Source organism: Manis pentadactyla, chromosome 2, assembly GCF_030020395.1.
Source record: "Manis pentadactyla isolate mManPen7 chromosome 2, mManPen7.hap1, whole genome shotgun sequence".
NCBI lineage: Eukaryota > Metazoa > Chordata > Mammalia > Pholidota > Manidae > Manis > Manis pentadactyla.
This window is the reverse complement of record NC_080020.1, coordinates 142,811,797-142,829,023: the sequence shown is the minus strand read 5'-3', so window position 1 is coordinate 142,829,023 and position 17,227 is coordinate 142,811,797. Positions and strand designations below refer to the sequence as shown.

Below are 17,227 nucleotides of genomic sequence, written 5' to 3'. Positions count from 1 at the left end.
TAAGCAAGGTTCTATAGTAAGGTTCCCTGAGCTTTCCTCTGGGACCTTGACGTGGGATTGCAGATATTTACAGATGTAGGTCTAGTTCAGGAGACGAGTCTGAACTGAAGACAGGAAGCTGGGGAGACTGTCGTGGCGACAATCACCAGTAGAAACTGGGTTGGAAGCCAGGGAGAGGGATGCTTCTTAGTAACAAATCTGAACTAAGGTCAATTTCTGCAAGATCAAAATACCTCCTTTTTTTAAAAATGTTTTTGTAAACATTCAATTAAAAAATTTTTTTTATTTTGGTACTATTATCTACAATTATATGAGGAACATTATGTTTACTAGACTCCCCCCATCATCAAGTCTGCTCCCCATGCCCCATTACAGTCACTGTCCATTAGTGTAGTAAGATGCTGTAGAATCACACTACTTGTCTTTTCTGTGTTGTACTGCCCTCCCCGTGCCCCCACACACATTATGTCTCTTAATAATAATGTCCCCCTTTCTTCCCCCACTCCCCTTATCCCTCCCTTCCCACCCATCCTCCCCAGTCCCTTTCCCTTTGGTAACTGTTAGTCCATTCTTAGGTTCTGTGATTCTGCTGCTGTTTTGTTCCTTCAGTTTTTCTTTGTTCTTATACTCCACAGATGAGTGAAATCATTTGGTACTTGTCTTTCTCTGCCTGGCTTATTTCACTGAGCGTAATACCCTCTAGCTCCATCCATGTTGTTACAAATGGTAGGATTTGTTTTCTTCTTATGGCTGAATAATATTCCATTGTGTATATGTACCACATCTTCTTTATTCACTCATCTACTGATGGACACTTAGGTTGCTTCCATTTCTTGGCTATTGTAAATAGTGCTGTGATAAACATAGGGGTGCATCTGTCTTTTCCAAACTGGGCTGCTACATTCTTAGGCTAAATTTCTAGGAGTGGAATTCTTGGATCAAATGGTATTTTTATTTTTAGTTTTTTGAGGAACCTCCATACTGCTTTCCACAATGGTTGAACTAATTCACATTCCCACCAGCAGCGTAGGAGGGTTCCCCTTTCTCCACAACCTCGCCAATATTTGTTGTTGTTTGTCTTTTGGATGGTGGTGATCGTTACCAATGTGAGGTGATATCTCATTGTGGTTTTAATTTGCATTTCTCTGATGATTAGCGATGTGGAGAATCATGTGCCTGTTGGCCATCTGAATTTCTTCTTTGGATAAGTGTCTGTTCAGATCCTGTGCCCATTTTTTAATTGGATTATTTGCTTTTTGTTTGTTGAGGTGCATGAGCTCTTTATATATTTTGGATGTCAACCCTTTATCGGATCTGTCATTTATGAATATATTCTCCCATACTGTAGGCTGCCTTTTTGTTCTACTGATGCTGTCCTTTGCTGTACAGAAGCTTTTCAACTTGATATAGTCCCACTTGTTCATTTTTTGCCTTTGCTTACCTTGCCTGGGGAGGTATGTTCATGAAGAAGTTGCTCATGTTTATGTCCAAGAGATTTTTGCCTATGCTTTTTTCTAAGAGTTTTATAGTTTCATGACTTATATTCAGGTCTTTGATCCATTTTGAATTTACTTTTGTAAGTGTGGTTAGACAATGAACCAGTTTCATTCTCTTGCATGTAGCTGTCCAGTTTTGCCAACAAAATACCTCCTTCTTTTGCAGAGTTACGCACTTAGAGTGTGCAGTTGACCCTTGAACAACAAGAGTTTGAACTGTACAGGTCCACCTAAATGTGGATTTTTTTCCCAATAAATATACTGGAAAATTTTTGGAGATTTACAACAATTTGACAAAACATTTTCTTTTCTCTAGCTTCCTTTACTGTAAGACACAAGATACAATATAACATACAAAATATGTGTTAATCAACCGTTTATGTTATTGGTAAGGCTTCCGGTCAAGAGCAGGCTATTAGTAGTTAAGCTTTCGGGGAGTCAAACCTTATATATGAATTTTCCACTGTACAGGGGCTTGACACTCTAGCCCACATGTAGTTCAAAGGCCAACTGCATTCTTAAATTTACTGGTCTTTCTGTTTCCTTCCTAGAGACATCAGTTCTGACACTGGGTATATCCTTTTTACTTTCTCTCACCTTTTAATCAGATGCAGTGATCCAGGGGGATAACACGTGAGCAGAGATGGGCTGTCAATTATAGTGCACTCCTCAACCTCCTGCTGTTACCGCAGCCACTGCCTGCTCCACCTCCACCACCACCTCCACCCTCCCCATCACTGACCCCTCACCACCTCCACCATCCCCATCACTGCCCCCCTCACCACCTCCACCGTCCCCATCACTGCCCCTCATCACCACCTCCACCGTCCCCATCACTGCCCCCCTCACCACCTGCACTGTCCCCATCACTGCCCTCCATCACCACCTCCACTGTCCCCATCACTGCCCCCCTCACCGCCTGCACTGTCCCTATCACTGCCCCCCATCACCACCTTCACTGTCCCCATCATTGCCCCCCAACACCACCTCCACCATCCCCATCACTGCCCCCCTCACCACCTGCACTGTCTCCATCACCACCCCCCTCACCACCACCACCACCTCCACCATCCCCATCACCGCCCCCCTCACCACCCACCACCTCCACCGTCCCCATCATGGCCCATGTCACATGCTGTGGCCACTGCAGGGCCACGGAAGCAGGAGCTGTGCCTAGCCATTCCTGGGAGTCAAAGCTGTACTATCCTGCCTCAAGCAGGGCTTGCTGACGTGTCTGCCTCTAAGAGGGAACATTTTGTCTTTCTCTTTCAGGTTAATTACATTTTCCTTTTGCTTTTTGGGAAGACTTTTGATCCCATCACAGAACTGTGGGGGGATCACAGGTACCATATGACTCACATATTCCTATTAGTAGCTTTTACCCTCAGTTTTTTCTAGAATACTAAAAATAGTAAATATAATACATTTATATGGAATTTTAGTCTTCTTCCCTCCAAAGCATTCCATATGTGTTTTCTCATGTAAGTGTTCTATGACCTGTTTAATTTGGGTGGTGAGGATATGTCATCATGGCGAGTGTCCACTAAGAGATGCAGTTGCTGAGCCGCAGTGGCCTGCCTGTCCTGGGAAAGGTGGCAAGACTCACCATCCCTGACACCATGCCTCCCAACACCGGATGCGTGCCCTCTCCCCTGCCAGGCTGACCCTGGGAGAACAGGACAAATGGCAGAAATGGTCTACACTGCAGGCTCCCGGCGTCCCCCTGGGCCACACAGGGCTGTCTGCAGAGAGTGTCCTGCTTACCCAGGGAGACAAGGCCCACACTCGGCATCATTCTCCACGTCCCCCGGCATCAGCACGGTGGCCCGGAAAAAGCCTTCACAGTCTTTGTGGCGCCTGCATATCTGGTAGCCTCCTTTGGAAAACTTCTCCGCTGGGCAGGGAACACAGCCATAGTCCTCATCTTTGCTGCCATAGCCACAGGACTGGTGAGGAAGAGGACAGAGGACACAGGTGAGAGCACAGGTGAGGGCAGCAGCTACACTGCCATGACTGTGCATCGAGGGCACTGGCTGTGTCCAGAAGCTTCTCTGGCTGGGCCTTGGCTTCCTGACCTGTCCTGACTGCAAACCCCATGTCCCCACCTCTGAGCCCCTTTCCCCAGGGCTCCCGGGCTTCAGATGCAGCCCCTCTCCTGAGCGTCCTGAACAAACTCCCCAGCAGAGGTGAGGTCCTGCCATGATGTAGCCCTTGGCAGCCGACTTCCCAGCTTTCCGCAAGAGCCCCACATACTGAAGCTGAGGACACCATCCTTAGCACCTAACAGAATATACATACTCCGCTCTTCCCAAAGGAGATGGGAGACGCAGCCCTCAGGCATCAGTATGCTGCTCCTGGAGAGCAGTTCAGTCATGCTTCTGATTTAGGTGACCTGAAACCCATTTCATCAAGATGCAGCAAGAAAGTAATTGTCCTTTAAAAAATACTAAAAAATACTCCTGAGAGACCTGTTCCAAATGCTCGGCCTTCCGCCCACTGGGTAAGCATGTGCACTCTGCAGCTCGAACCATTTCATCCCGACATCTGAAGACCACGGACCACGGGCCCCATTGAGCGTGGGGGCCCCATGTAGAGCCATACAAGCTCGCCAGGCCTGGGGGCTGTGGCCTGGGAGCGGGCGGGGCCTTACCAGGTAGGGCTCCTCGCCTGGCCCACACTGCGGACACTCTTGGCACAGCCCCGTGGTCTGGTTGTAGTACTCGTTCTCACCACAGCTGGAGTATTCTGCTCTGGCCGGGCACATCAGGGACACCTGACACAAGAGAGGGGTCCCTTCGGCCTTCATGCCTCCTTGGAAATGCCCACACCAGAGGCAGCACACTGAGGAGTCTGGGAAGGAACCCCAGGGTGAGAGCCCTGCTCAGGCGCCCAGCGGTCACTCAGTGCCAAGGCCCCTGTGGGTCAGTGGAGAAGCCCTGCCTCCCACCACCTGGCCTCCCTCCTGCCTCCCAGACTCCACCCCGTCCTCAAGGCCTGTTCTCAGCCTTCACCCGTGAGGGCCCTCTTCGAACCTCTCCACGGCCATGGATGAAGCAGCGCCCCCAGGGGCGCTTCTCTGCCGGGAGCCGGGATGGACGCCTGGGTCTTTCTCAGCTGCATGACCCCCAGGAGAGCTCGCCACGCAGGCATGGGGTTGTGTACATCCCAACACAGATGAGCACTTAAGGACGTTTCTATCCATGAAGCCCCACAGAGCAGCCACCAGCCGGAGGTCTTATCCAAATCCAGGGTGCTGCTACCACGGTCCCCACTGCACAGCTGTGGAAGCTGAGGTACCGTCCCAGGCAGTGTGGCCAGTGAGGGACTCAGCCTCGGCAGAGCCCCACCGGAGCCATCTCTAAGAGCCCCTGCGGCGGTTTCTGGGCAGGTGCTTTGACCCACTTACCACAAGGACAGGGAGCCAGGGCGTCTGTCTGTGGCCTCCCGCATGGGCCATCCTCTCCTGCAGGTCTGCCTGAAAGACACGCTTCATCAGCACCAGGTGCCTGTAGGGCCCAAGGCCCCACCAGCAATGGCCAGCCGAGGGCCCGGTCCACCAGGCTTGCTTGCTCCCCACTGGGTGTGCGGGCCCTCCTGCGGGCAGAGCAGGGGAGGAGGCAGACTTCAAGCTGAGCCCCTGGCCACTCGGACAGGCCCCATCCATGGCTCCCAGCACCACTCCCACCCCTGGGGAAAAGCCCCAGAGCACGCTGGGGGCTGACTGCTGAGGCCAGGCATGGGTTGCTCAGAGAAAGCTGTCTTCACACCCACAGTGTTGAGCATGGGGCTAGGCCTGATCCTCTGGCTCTGGGGGACCCCGGGGAGAGTGGCAAGACTCAGAATCTGTCCCCCCCACCCAACTTCCTGCCTTCGCAGCGCCTGGAAGGATCTTGCCCGTCTCTGTTTGGAATGGGTCATCTATCAAAGTCACTCAAAGAATGTCTGAGTCTAACCACTTAATTTTAAACTGAGACAGCTGAAGCCCAGAGAGGCTAGTGACCTCCCATGGTCACACAGCAATTAACGGGCAGAGGGGGCCAGAGGCAGCTGTTCAGATGCATTCCTCAGCAGCCAAACGAAGGCACTGCTTTGAAGGAATGACGCAGAGCAGACATCTGCTTTGGGAAAAGCCTCTCAGACTTCTCATTAACACATCACAGAGAATCCCTTCCCTCGGTGGTGTGTTGACAGGCAGTTAGGGGTTCAGGATATGGAGTGGGGTGCAGAGGGGATGCAGCAACAAGGAAAGGAAAGCAGACTCCACGAACATGCATTAACACAGCCCTTAGTTCCCATCCAAAGGTGCAAATCCGCTCAACACACGTAATCTTCAGACCCCATCAGGCGGACCACCTGCTGGCTACAAGCATGGACCCCAGATGACTGAGAACCAAGATGCCAGAAGTAAGCCCCCATTACCTCATCACTAACTGGTCAGAGGATGTGCGTGAGTCAGTCATGTGCCCTGTGCCCCTTGCCTGTCATTCTGCTCTAAAAACTCCCACTTGTTACCCAGCAGAGAGCCTCCCTGGATGGCAATGCCAACACCTGCTGTCTCTGCACCTGGAGTCAGCAGTGGGCTGGGTGAGCTCAATAGCAGGAGGAGGTGGAGTTCTTCACTTTTCCCAGATCAAAACGGGAGCCCTGTGTTTCCAATTCAAAGCGAGTTTAACTGGGAGCCTGGCTGAACACAGAAGATGTGGTCATGTTGAGGCAGGCTAGAACAGGGAGCAGAGAGACTCAGGGTCCAAATCAGAGGGTATGGGACAACAGATGCTTGCAAAGTGCAAAGTAACAGGGTTCAATACGACAGGTACAAAATAACAGGATGCTTGCAGACTGGCACATTCCAAAATAAATTCTCCACGGTCTGCCTACCAAGTCTATTTCCTCTTAGGAGGAAACATTTTCTCTTTCCCTTGTCAGGCATGTGCAACCCAGCCCGTTAGGCCAAGCACCCACCCCAGCACCTGTGAATATTCACCCCATAGTTAATCAGACACTTTACAACCCCAAACCATGACACCCGTGCTGCTCGCCTCTTGAGCACACCTGCACTCCCCCCTTGAGTGTGTACTTTCACTTTAATAAACTCCTGTTTGCTCACACCTGACTGTGAATTCTTTCTTGACCAGAGTCAAGAACTGTCTCCAGGGTTGAGGGCTTAACTAGCCACAGGGACATCTCCCTGGATTGGACTTCCCAATGACACTGGGGCACCTAAATCCCTCAGCTGCCACACAGCGTCATGGCTGTCTTGCTTTGACACTGGTGGTGAATTTGTGGCAAAACACCATGCCCTTTTCTAAAGGCTGGGTTGTATAAGGAACCTTCCAGAATCAACCACTGATGTAGACCAGAAGTCAGATTGCTCCTCAGCAAGCGGCCATGAATGTGCACCCTGCTCCTCTGGCTCCTGGTCACGGAAACCCCAGTTCCCAGGACCACACACAGACTATTAGGGTAGAAGCCCAGCACACAGGAGAGCTGTACTTTTTTGAGAGAAAAGCCCTGAACGTTGTCTCTATCCCACATTATCCTAAAGGGGAAAAGCAGCCACAAAGTGATCTGTCAGACCTGAGGAAGGTGAGTGGGAGGCAGAGAGGGTGTCTATTCAGGAGGCAGGGACCCAGAGAGCAGGGCTGGGGTGTGGGAGAGGCGAACTCCTGGAGTGTCACTCAGCTTCTTGTCTAGGCCTTGCTCAGTGACGTCTAGGGAGCACCACCCAGTCCCTCTGTGTCCTCCTGGCCGCGCCAATGCGCCTCCCCTGGGAGGAGGCTGGATGGCCTCCGGGCAAAGCCTCGGCAGTCCGGCTGGCTTGCCATTACAAGGAACAGGAGCCCAGTGGGACATGGATTCTGCGTGGTCCTGCATGGAGGCCCTGCGAGAGGGAACCATGAATGGCTCTGGGCCATGCTGTCATGGTTCTGTGTGCACAGGAGCAGGTGTGCAGGAATGGCCAGCACATCTCCACCAAGGATTTCTGGCAGGGAGGGAAGTGGCTGTGGGGTGACTAAGAACTGAGGGAGGGGCATGGGAACACTGCCTTTTATACGGTTCCTACCAGCACACACAGATGAGCTTCATGATCAGAGAAAAGGCAGTGAGGACATTCCGGTTGGGAAGAAGCTTGTCTCTGCTCTGTGACCAGCTAGGAAAGGACTTTTCCGGGGTGGTCCCAGGAGAGGAGAGCCACTTAGGGACCCTGAGGGATGTGGGTGGGACCCTCCGGCCACCCGGATCTATCCCCTGTTGGAGTGCTTACCCTGGAGGTATTTCTCGCCTGGCAAATAAATCAGGTGGCCTTTGGGGAAGGGTTAGGATCCCACCTCTTGCAGAGACACAAAGCTGCCTTTCCCACCTTCTAGCACACTGTCTTGCAACTCAGAGCCATGCCTGAATAGCACTGAATGGATGCACTAAGGCAAGAATAAAGCACCTGGAACCCTAGCAGTGGCCTCAGGGTGTTCTCCTTCTAGCAATGGGGCAAGCTGGGGTAGGCGGGAGCCAGCGGGAGGCTGGCCTGCATGCAGCTCCAGGGCGGGGAGGGTGCAAGGTGAGTGTAGGAAGCAGCGCCCAAGCCTGGCAGTCCTGCCTTTGCTTAGGGATGGCAGGTAGCAGAGTTCCCAGAGTCTGCAGTGGGGTGGAGGGTCCCCCAGAGGAGGGCTGCAGCCGTGGAGGCCTTCCAAAAATGAAGCGAAGGGTTTCTCTGATTTAACTGGCCTCTAATTATAAAAGAGCCTGGAAGGTCTTCCCTGCAAGCACCAAGGTCTAGGCTGCCCACTTTGTGTCAGTCAGGAGCATTCACTGAAAGGCTCATTAAAGACATTCCCAGATGAGACCACGAGAACAAATGAATATATAAGGTAAAACAGAAGTCTGTGGGTTGGGTGCATTTCTATGATCACCAGTTCTCCCAGAAGGTGGCTGGGGCAGGGGAGAAAGTCACAGCAGCCCGGGCTGGCCCCATGACCAGGTCTGATTGGCTGCTGCATGGCACCCTCCTGCACCTGGGAGCCTGTGAGCCAGTGGGGTCCGTGCTGCTCCCAGTCATTACTTCCCAGTTATTTTTACTTTGGGGACCCCCGGCCCCTGTACAAGACAGTACCCATGCCCTCCAGCCATCAGGGGCATGGGTAGGAGGCTGAGCCCTCCAGCAATGACAGTGATGGGGACCCCTCTCCCCATCAGTGGCAGACGAGGCTGCTTCACTTGTGGGCTTGACCGCCTGACGCATGGCCCAGTTCAGGGTCGGCGGCAGTCTGCAGGTGAACCCAGCACTAGCCTGGTACTCCCACTTCCCTGCCTCGGGTGGCCTGGTGCCTCCAGGTGCTTCCTGACCCTGCCTGGTCCAACCAGGCCAGCAGGCAGTGCCTGCCATTGACCTTTACAGGAAGGCTCTGCACCCTGCCCCTGCTCTACTGCTTCTCCCTCCACTGACTCTGCTTTGGCCTTTTGACGAGTCCTTCAGTGCTGTTTCTCCCTGAAATAACCACACAACAATAAAAGTTGCAGCTTATGACAGAAGTGCATGGACCCTGCCCGCCCACCTGCCCTCACTGCTCCTCTGCAAGCTCCGGTCCGAAGGTCAGTGGGGAGGACAGGCGGGAACTGTGGCCCATTTGGAGATATATGCTGCTGCGATCATAGCACATGGTTTCTGGGCTGCCCTATGGCCTCAGCCCGTAGTTCCCGGCCTGCCCTTAACCAAATAGGAAAAATGTGTAGCAATTAAAAGCAAGGGATGAATCACATCTTGGGCAAACCTTGCCTACAAATGGGCAGAAGAGATTCTTAAGATGGCAGTGTGAGAAGTGTGGCGGAAATCTCCTCCAAAACCATATATATTTTGAAAATACAGCAAATACAACTATTCCTAGAAGAGAGACCAGAAGATACAATATATAGGCTAAATCTACATCTGCAAGAATTCAGCATCTCATGAAAGGGTAAGATACAAAGCCGTGACCCGGCAGGACCCAAGCACACCCCCACTCCAGCCCACTGGCGGGAGGAAAAGAATCAGAGTGGAGAGGGAGTGGAAGCACAGGACTGCTAAATAACCAGCCCTAGTAATCTGCACCGGGAGCACAGACACACATTGCATGGTGTACTGGATATTAGAGGAACAGAAAAGCAAAATCTGAAACTAAGGCTGTGAACAGGTTCCCACAGCTGGTTGTCCTGGGACAAAAGAAAAGCGGGTGCTTTAAAAGTCTTAAAGGGACAAGGGTTTAACAGGTTGACAAAATCACCCTGGCACACTCAGCCCAGTAGGCTGAGAACTATAAGGAACTTCAGGCACCCCAAGACCCTGGGTGGCAATGCAGCACCAAAGCCCCTCACGGTGATAAGCAGCCTGCCGTTCATTCCCCCCCAACCGGCACTGCAAGCAAACCAGCTGATCTGCCATTGCTGAGGAGCAACTGGGGAGTAGCCCCACCCACAGCAACCACACAGAGGCTCTCCCAGCAGGTGGCTAACCAGGCCAGACCCAGAGGCTGCCCCCCACCCACAGTCAACCGCCACAGACAGCGGACACTGGCACAGAGTCTGGAAGGCACAAAGGAGCTTTATTCATACAGCAAACACACGCAGCTCACCTGCAACCCCCACCAGTGCCCTTGGCCATCCAAAGGGCAGCCCCACACACAGGACCTCAGGGGATTAACCCAGAGGCTACCCCCTGCACGAGGCTGACTGGCAGGGGCAGAGGAAACTAACACGGAGTCTGAGAAGCATGTAGGGGCTCTGTTCTCACAGTGAACATGCACTTATTACCTGCAACAACTGCTAGTGCCCTAGGCCATTCCAAGGGCCACACCACCCACGGCAGCTCAGGGGATTAACCCAGAGGCTGCTCCCTGTATGCAGTTGACTGGCATGGGTAGTGGAGACAGGCAAGGTGACCAGCAAGCATAAAGGGACTTTCTTCTCCAGGCTGACACATGTGCCACTCTCCAGCAATCATTTCCATCACCATGAAAAGGCAGAACAACCTTGTTCGGTCCAAAATCCATCAAACACCTGAGAGAGGGCCTGGTGAGACCGAAATCACTAATCTTCCTGAAAAAGAATTAAAAATAAAAGTGATAAGCATGCTGATGGAGCTACAGAGTAATATTCAATAGCTAAGGGATGACTTCTGGAGGGAGACAACAGAAATAAACAAACAATGAAAGGATTTAAGAGCAGACTGGATGAGGTGCAAGACTGTTAATGGAATAGAAATCAGAGAACAGGAATACAGAGAAGCTGAGGCAGAGAGAGATAAAAGGACATCTAGGAATGAAAGAATATTAAGAGAACTGTGTGACCAATCCAAACCGAACAATATTCGCATTATAGGGGTACCATAAGGAGAGAAAAGGGGAAAGAAAGTGTGTTTGAAGAAATAATTGATGAAAACTTCCCTAAGCTGGGGAAGGAAATACTCTCAGACCACGGAAGTCAACAGATCTCCAACACGAGGGACCCAAGGAGGACAACACCAAGACATATAATAATTAAAATGGTAAAGATCAAAGACAAGGACAGAGTATTAAGAGCAGCCAGAGAGAGAAAAAAGATCACCTACAAAGGAAAACCCATGAGGCTATCATCAGACATCTCAGCAGAAACCTTACAGGCCAGAAGCGAGTGCCATGCTATATTCAATGCAATGAAACAGAAGGGCCTCAAACCAAGAATACTGTATCCAGCAAGATTATCATTTAAATTTGAAGGGGGGATTAAACAATTCCCAGATAAGCAAAAGCTGAGGGAATTTACCTTCAACAAACCATTTCTACAGGGTATTTTAAAGGGACTTCTCGAGATGGAAGTGCTCCTAAGGGTAATTAGATGTCACCAGAGAAAATAAAACCACAGATGAGAAAGTAGACAAGCCAAATACTACCAAATGCAAAATAAAATCAGCTATCCACAAAATCAGTCAAGGGAAACACAAAAGAGTACAGAATAAAACAACTAACATATAAAGAGTGGAGGAGGAAGAAAAAGAAGGCAGAGAAATAAAGAATTATCAGACTGTGTTTATGATAGCATAATAAGTGAGTTCAGTGAGACAATTAGATATTAAAGAAGCTGCCCTTGAACTTTGATAACTATGAGTCCAAAGCCTGCAATGGCAATAAGTACATATGTATCGATAATCACCCCAAATGTAAATGGACTGAATGCACCAATCAAAAGACACAGAGTAACAGAACAGATAAAAAAGACCCATCTATATGCTGCTTACAAGAGACTCACCTCAAACCTTAAGACATAAACAGACTAAAAGTGAAGGGATGGAAAAAGATATTTCATGCAAACAATAGGGAGAAAAAAGCAGATGTCACAGTACTTGTATCAGACAAAATAGACTTCAAAACAAAGAAAGTAACAAGAGATAAAGAAGGATATTACATAATGATAAAGGGGTAGTCCAACAAGAGGATGTAACTATTAATAAATATATATGTACCCAATACAGGAGCACCTACATATGTGAAACAAACACTAACAGAATTAAAGGAGGAAATAGAATGCATTGTATTCATTTTAGGAGACTTCAGCACACTACTCACTCCAAAGGACAGATCACCTAGACAGAAAATAAGTAAGGACACAGAGGCATTGAACAACACACTGGAACAGATGGACCTAACAGACATCGACAGAACTCTACACCCAGAAGCAGCAGGATACACATTCTTCTCAAGTGCACATGGAACATTTTCCAGAATAGACCACATACTACGCCACGAAAGAGCCTCCGTAAATTCAAAAAGATTGAAATTCTACCAACCAACTTCTCAGACCATAAAGGTATAAAACTACAAATAAACTGTACAAAGAAAAGAAAAAGGCCCACAAACACATGAAGGCTTAACAACATGCTCTTAAATAATCAATGGATCGATGAACAAATTAAAGCAGAGATCAAGCAATATATGGAGACAAATAAAAACAACAGCACAAAGCCCCAACTTCTGTGGGACTAAGTGAAGGCTAAGAGGAAAGTATATAGCAATCCAGGCATATTAAAAGAAGGAAGAACAATCCCAAATGAATAGTCTAAAATCACAATTATTGAAACTGGAAAAAGAAGAACAAATGAGGCCCAAAGTCAGCAGAAGGAGGGACATAATAAAGATCAGAGAAGAAATTAATAAAATTGAGAAGAATAAAATAGAAAAAGATCAATGAAACCAAGAGCTGATTCTTTGAGAAAATAAACAAATAAATAAGCCACTAGCCAGACTTATTAAGAGAAAAAGAGAATCTACACACATCAACAGAACCAGAAATGAGAAAGGAAAAATGATGACAGATACCACAGAAATACAAAGAGTTATTAGACAATACTATGAAAATTTATATGCTAACAAACTGGATAACCTAGAAGAAATGAACAACTTTGTAGAAAAATACAACCTTCCAAGACTGACCAAGGAAGAAACAGAAAATCTAAACAGACCAATCACTAGCAACAAAATTGAATCGGTAATAAAAAAACTAACCAAGAACAAAACCCCCGGTCCAGATGGATTCACCGCTGAATTTTATCAGGTTTAGAGAAGACATAATACCCATTCCCCTTAAAGTTTTCCAAAAAATAGAAGAGGAGGGAATACTCCCAAAGTCATTCTGTGAAGCCAGCATCACTCTAATACCAAAAACAGGCAAAGACACCACAAAGAAAACTACAGACCAATATCCCTGATAAACATAGATGCAAAAGTACTCAATAAAATATTAGCAAACTGAATTCAAAAATACATCAAGAGGATCATACACCATGATAAAGTCGGATTCATCTCAGGGATGCAAGGATGGTACAACATTTGAAAATCCATCAACATCATCCACCACATCAACAAAAAGGACAGAAACCACATGATCATCTCCATAGATGCTGAAAAAGCGTTTGTCAAAATTCAACATCCATTCATGATAAAAACTCTTAACAAAATGGGTACAGAGGGCAAGCACCTCAACATAATAAAGGCCATACATGTATGAGAAACCCAATGCCAACATCATACTTAACAGCGAGAAACTGAAAGCTTTTCCCCTAAGATCAGTAACAAGACAAGGATGCCCACTATCTGGCTTTTATTCCACATAGTACTGGAGGTCCTAGGCATGGCAATCAGACAACACAAAGAAATACAAGACATTCAGATTGGTAGGGAAGAAGCCAAACTGTCACTGTTTGCAGATGACATGATATTGTACATACAAACCCTAAAGAATCCACTCCAAAACTACTAGAACTAATATCTGAATTCAGCAAAGTTGCAGGATACAACATAAATACACAGAAATCTGTTGCATTCCTATACACTAATGATGAACTAGCAGAAAGAGAAATCAGGAAAACAATTCCATTCACAATTGCATCAAAAAGAATAAAATACCTAGGAAAAAACCTAACCAAGGAAGTGAAAGTCCTACACCCTGAAAACTACAAGACACTCTTAAGGGAAATTAAAGAGGACACTAACAAATGGAAATTCATCCCATGCTCTTGGGTAGGAAGAAGTAATATTGTCAAAATGGCCATCCTGCCTAAAGCGATCTACACATTCAATGCAATCCCTATCAAAATACCAACAGCATTCTTCAATGAACTAGAACAAATAGTTCTAAAATTCATATGGAACCACAAAAGACCACGAATAGCCAAAGCAATCCTGAGAAGGAAGAATAAAGCAGGGGTCATCTCGCTTCCCAACTTCAAGCTCTACTCCAAAGCCACAGTAATCAAGATAATTTGGTACTGGCACAAGAACAGATCCACAGACCAGTGGAACAGAATGGAGATTCCAGATATAAACCCAAGCATATATGGTCAGTTAATGTACAATAGAGGAGCCATGGACATACAATGAGGAAATGATAGCCTCTTCAACAGCTGGTGTTGGCAAAACTGGACAGCTACATGTAAAAGAATGAAACTGGATTTTTGTGTAACCCCCTACACAAAAGTAAACTCAAAATGGATCAAAGACCTGAATGTAAGTCATGAAACCATAAAACTCTTAGAAGAAAATATAGGCAAAAATCTCTTGGAAATAAACACAAGCAACTTCTTCATGAACATATCTCCCCGGGCAAGGGAAGCAAAAGCAAAAATGAACAAGTGGGACTTGAAAAAGCTGAAAAGCTTCTGTACAGCAAAGGACAGCATCAGTAGAACAAAAAGACATCCTACACTATGGGAGAATATATTCATAAATGACATATCCTATAAGGGGCTGACATCCAAATTATATGAAGAGCTCACGTACCTCAACAAAGAAAAACCAAATAAGCCAATGAAAAAATGGGCAGAGGATCTGAACAGACCTAAATTCAGATAGCCAACAGGCACATGAAAAGATGCTCCACATTACTAATCATCAGAGAAATGCAAATTAAAACCACAATGAGATATCACCTCACACCAGTAGGGATGGCCAACATCCAAAAGACAAACAACAACAAATGTTGGTGAGGCTGTGGAGAAAGGGGAACCCTCCTACTGCTGGTGGGAATGTAAATTAGTTCAACCATTGTGGAAAGCAGTATGGAGGTTCCTCAAAAAGTTTTAAATAGAAATACCATTTGACCCAGGAATTTCATTTGTAGGAATTTATCCTAAGAATGCAGGAGCCCAGTCTCAAAGACATATGCACTCCTATGTTTATCACAGCACTGTTTACAATAGCCAAGAAATGAAAGCAGCCTAAGTGTCCATCAGTAGATGAAAGGATAAAGAAGATGTGGTACATATACACAATGGAATATTATTCAGCCATTAGAAGAAAACAAATCCTACCATTTGCAACAACATGGATGGAGCTAGAGGGTATTATGCTCAGTGAAATAAGCCAGGTGGAGAAAGACAAGAATCACATGATTTCACTCATCTGTCAAGTATAAGGACAAAACAAAAACTGAAGGAACAAAACAGCAGAAGACTCACAGAACCCAAGAATGGACTAACAGTTACCAAAGGGAAAGGGACTGCGGAGGATGGGTGGGAAGGGAGGTTATATGGGGGGAAAGGGGACATTATGATTTGCACACATAATGTAGGCGGTGGGGCACACAGGGAAGGAAGTACAACACAGATAAGACAAGTACTGATTCTATAGTATCTTACTTCGCTGATGGGCAGTAACTGCAATGGGGTATGTGGTGGGGATGTGATAATGGTAGGAGTCTAGTAACCATACTATTGCTCATGTAATTGTACATTAATGATACAAAAAAAAAATTGGTATGAGTACAACCGCCCCAAGAAAAATAAAGTTCACTTGGATAGAAGTGGGAAAGACATTTCCTGGGATGGGGGTGTAGGTGGCCCGAAGGGACAGAGGTGAAGCCATGGGTGGTAGTAGAGGGCCGAGGTTGCAGTGGGCCTTGTGGAAGTCTGTGTGACAGACAGTGGCAGGACCAGCCTTTCCTTTGGTGACATAGGGGGGCCCCCGAGAGGGAGTGTGCAGTGGGAGCATCCCAGCACACACACAGACACAGACAAACAGCCCCCCCCACCACACCACAGTTGAGGTCAACTTGCACGGAGCAACATTTATCCTTACTGCCTGCAAAGGGCTGTGAGCTATTTTGTCCTGTTGTTTTTACTACATTTAAAGAGTGTTGAGAGTTGGAGCCCATGAAAATGATTTCATGACCCACTGCCAGGACAGGCTGATCATCCAAAAGTCACAGCTTTGAAAGGCAAGGAGGAATGGAGACTGCTAGCAGGTGATGGTGTCTGGCTGCCAGAGAAGCCAGCAGGCCCAGAGGGCCGGGACTGGGAAGACCAGGGGCTCAGGGCCTGGACCGGAGAGGTCCAGGTGGCAGAGTGTCCCATGACGCTGACCCAGGTCTCCACCAGGCTGCTGGGTGCCTGGGAGGCTCCTACTGGGCAGGAAGCAGGGGCAGGTGGGAGTGCCTGATGTGGACATACTGATGGGCCTCGAGGGCCTTCAGGAGGAAGCAGCCTGGGGCAGCTGTGCTTAGCTTATCAGAAAGGTCAGAGCTGGGGGAGACACGCGGGAACAGTGTCAGGCACCATGGGCTCCAGTGGGCCCGCCCTTCCTGCCCCACCAGACCACGACCTGTGACCTGTGCCTGCAGGGCCATGGTCTAGGCCTGCGGAGGCACAGAGAGCTCCCTGTTCCCACACACCTGCAGGCTGGGTGCTGTGCTGGCGGGGCCTGACCAGAACTCAGGAGGCGGCTGGAGTGTGCATGGGGGAAGCACACCCTCCTGGCCTGCGGGGGAACCAGGGGCCAAAGGTGCCACAATAGGTCAGATGACAGCGGAGGCTTGCAACATTTCTGTGCACTGGAAATCACTTCAGTATGGAAGGTGAGGCAAGGACATCACACCTCTCCATGCGGTGAGTGCCCTGGCACAGTTAACTAGGAGCTGAAGGGAAGTCCTGCTTACTTGAAAATGAACTGCTCTCAGCCCGTCTTCTAGAGGCTAAAAATGAGGTAGTGTTTTACATCAAGTGAAGCAGGCCCATATGAACAGAGGCCAAGGGGTCACCAAGCTGCAGCCCCCACCCAAGAGGCCCTTAGGGGCATGCTGGGCCCCACCTGGAAGGGGCCCATGCTGTGGTGTCGGGCCCCAGGGCTGGCATGCACACTCCTCTCCTCAGCCCCAGTTGTGGGTGGCACCAGCATGCAGTCAGCTTAGAACCCTCGCCCTCCTCACTGACATGCTCTGGGGGCCCTCATCCGGGC

General features: G+C 48.5%; 1 protein-coding gene across 3 annotated transcripts in view; it reads right to left on the bottom strand.

Moving 5' to 3' along the window:
* EDAR (ectodysplasin A receptor) overlaps positions 1–17,227 on the bottom strand; it is a 108,819-nt gene that overhangs the window by 35,845 nt on the left and 55,747 nt on the right. For all 3 annotated transcript variants that reach the window (XM_057496862.1, XM_036920572.2, XM_057496863.1), the window contains exons 2-4: positions 4,903–4,971; positions 4,147–4,269; positions 3,261–3,442 (exon numbers count right to left, since the gene is read on the bottom strand). In XM_057496862.1, coding sequence (XP_057352845.1) covers positions 3,261–3,442; positions 4,147–4,269; positions 4,903–4,953 — 356 coding nt within the window. In that variant the 5' untranslated portion in view covers positions 4,954–4,971. The remainder of the gene's footprint in view (positions 1–3,260; positions 3,443–4,146; positions 4,270–4,902; positions 4,972–17,227) is intronic.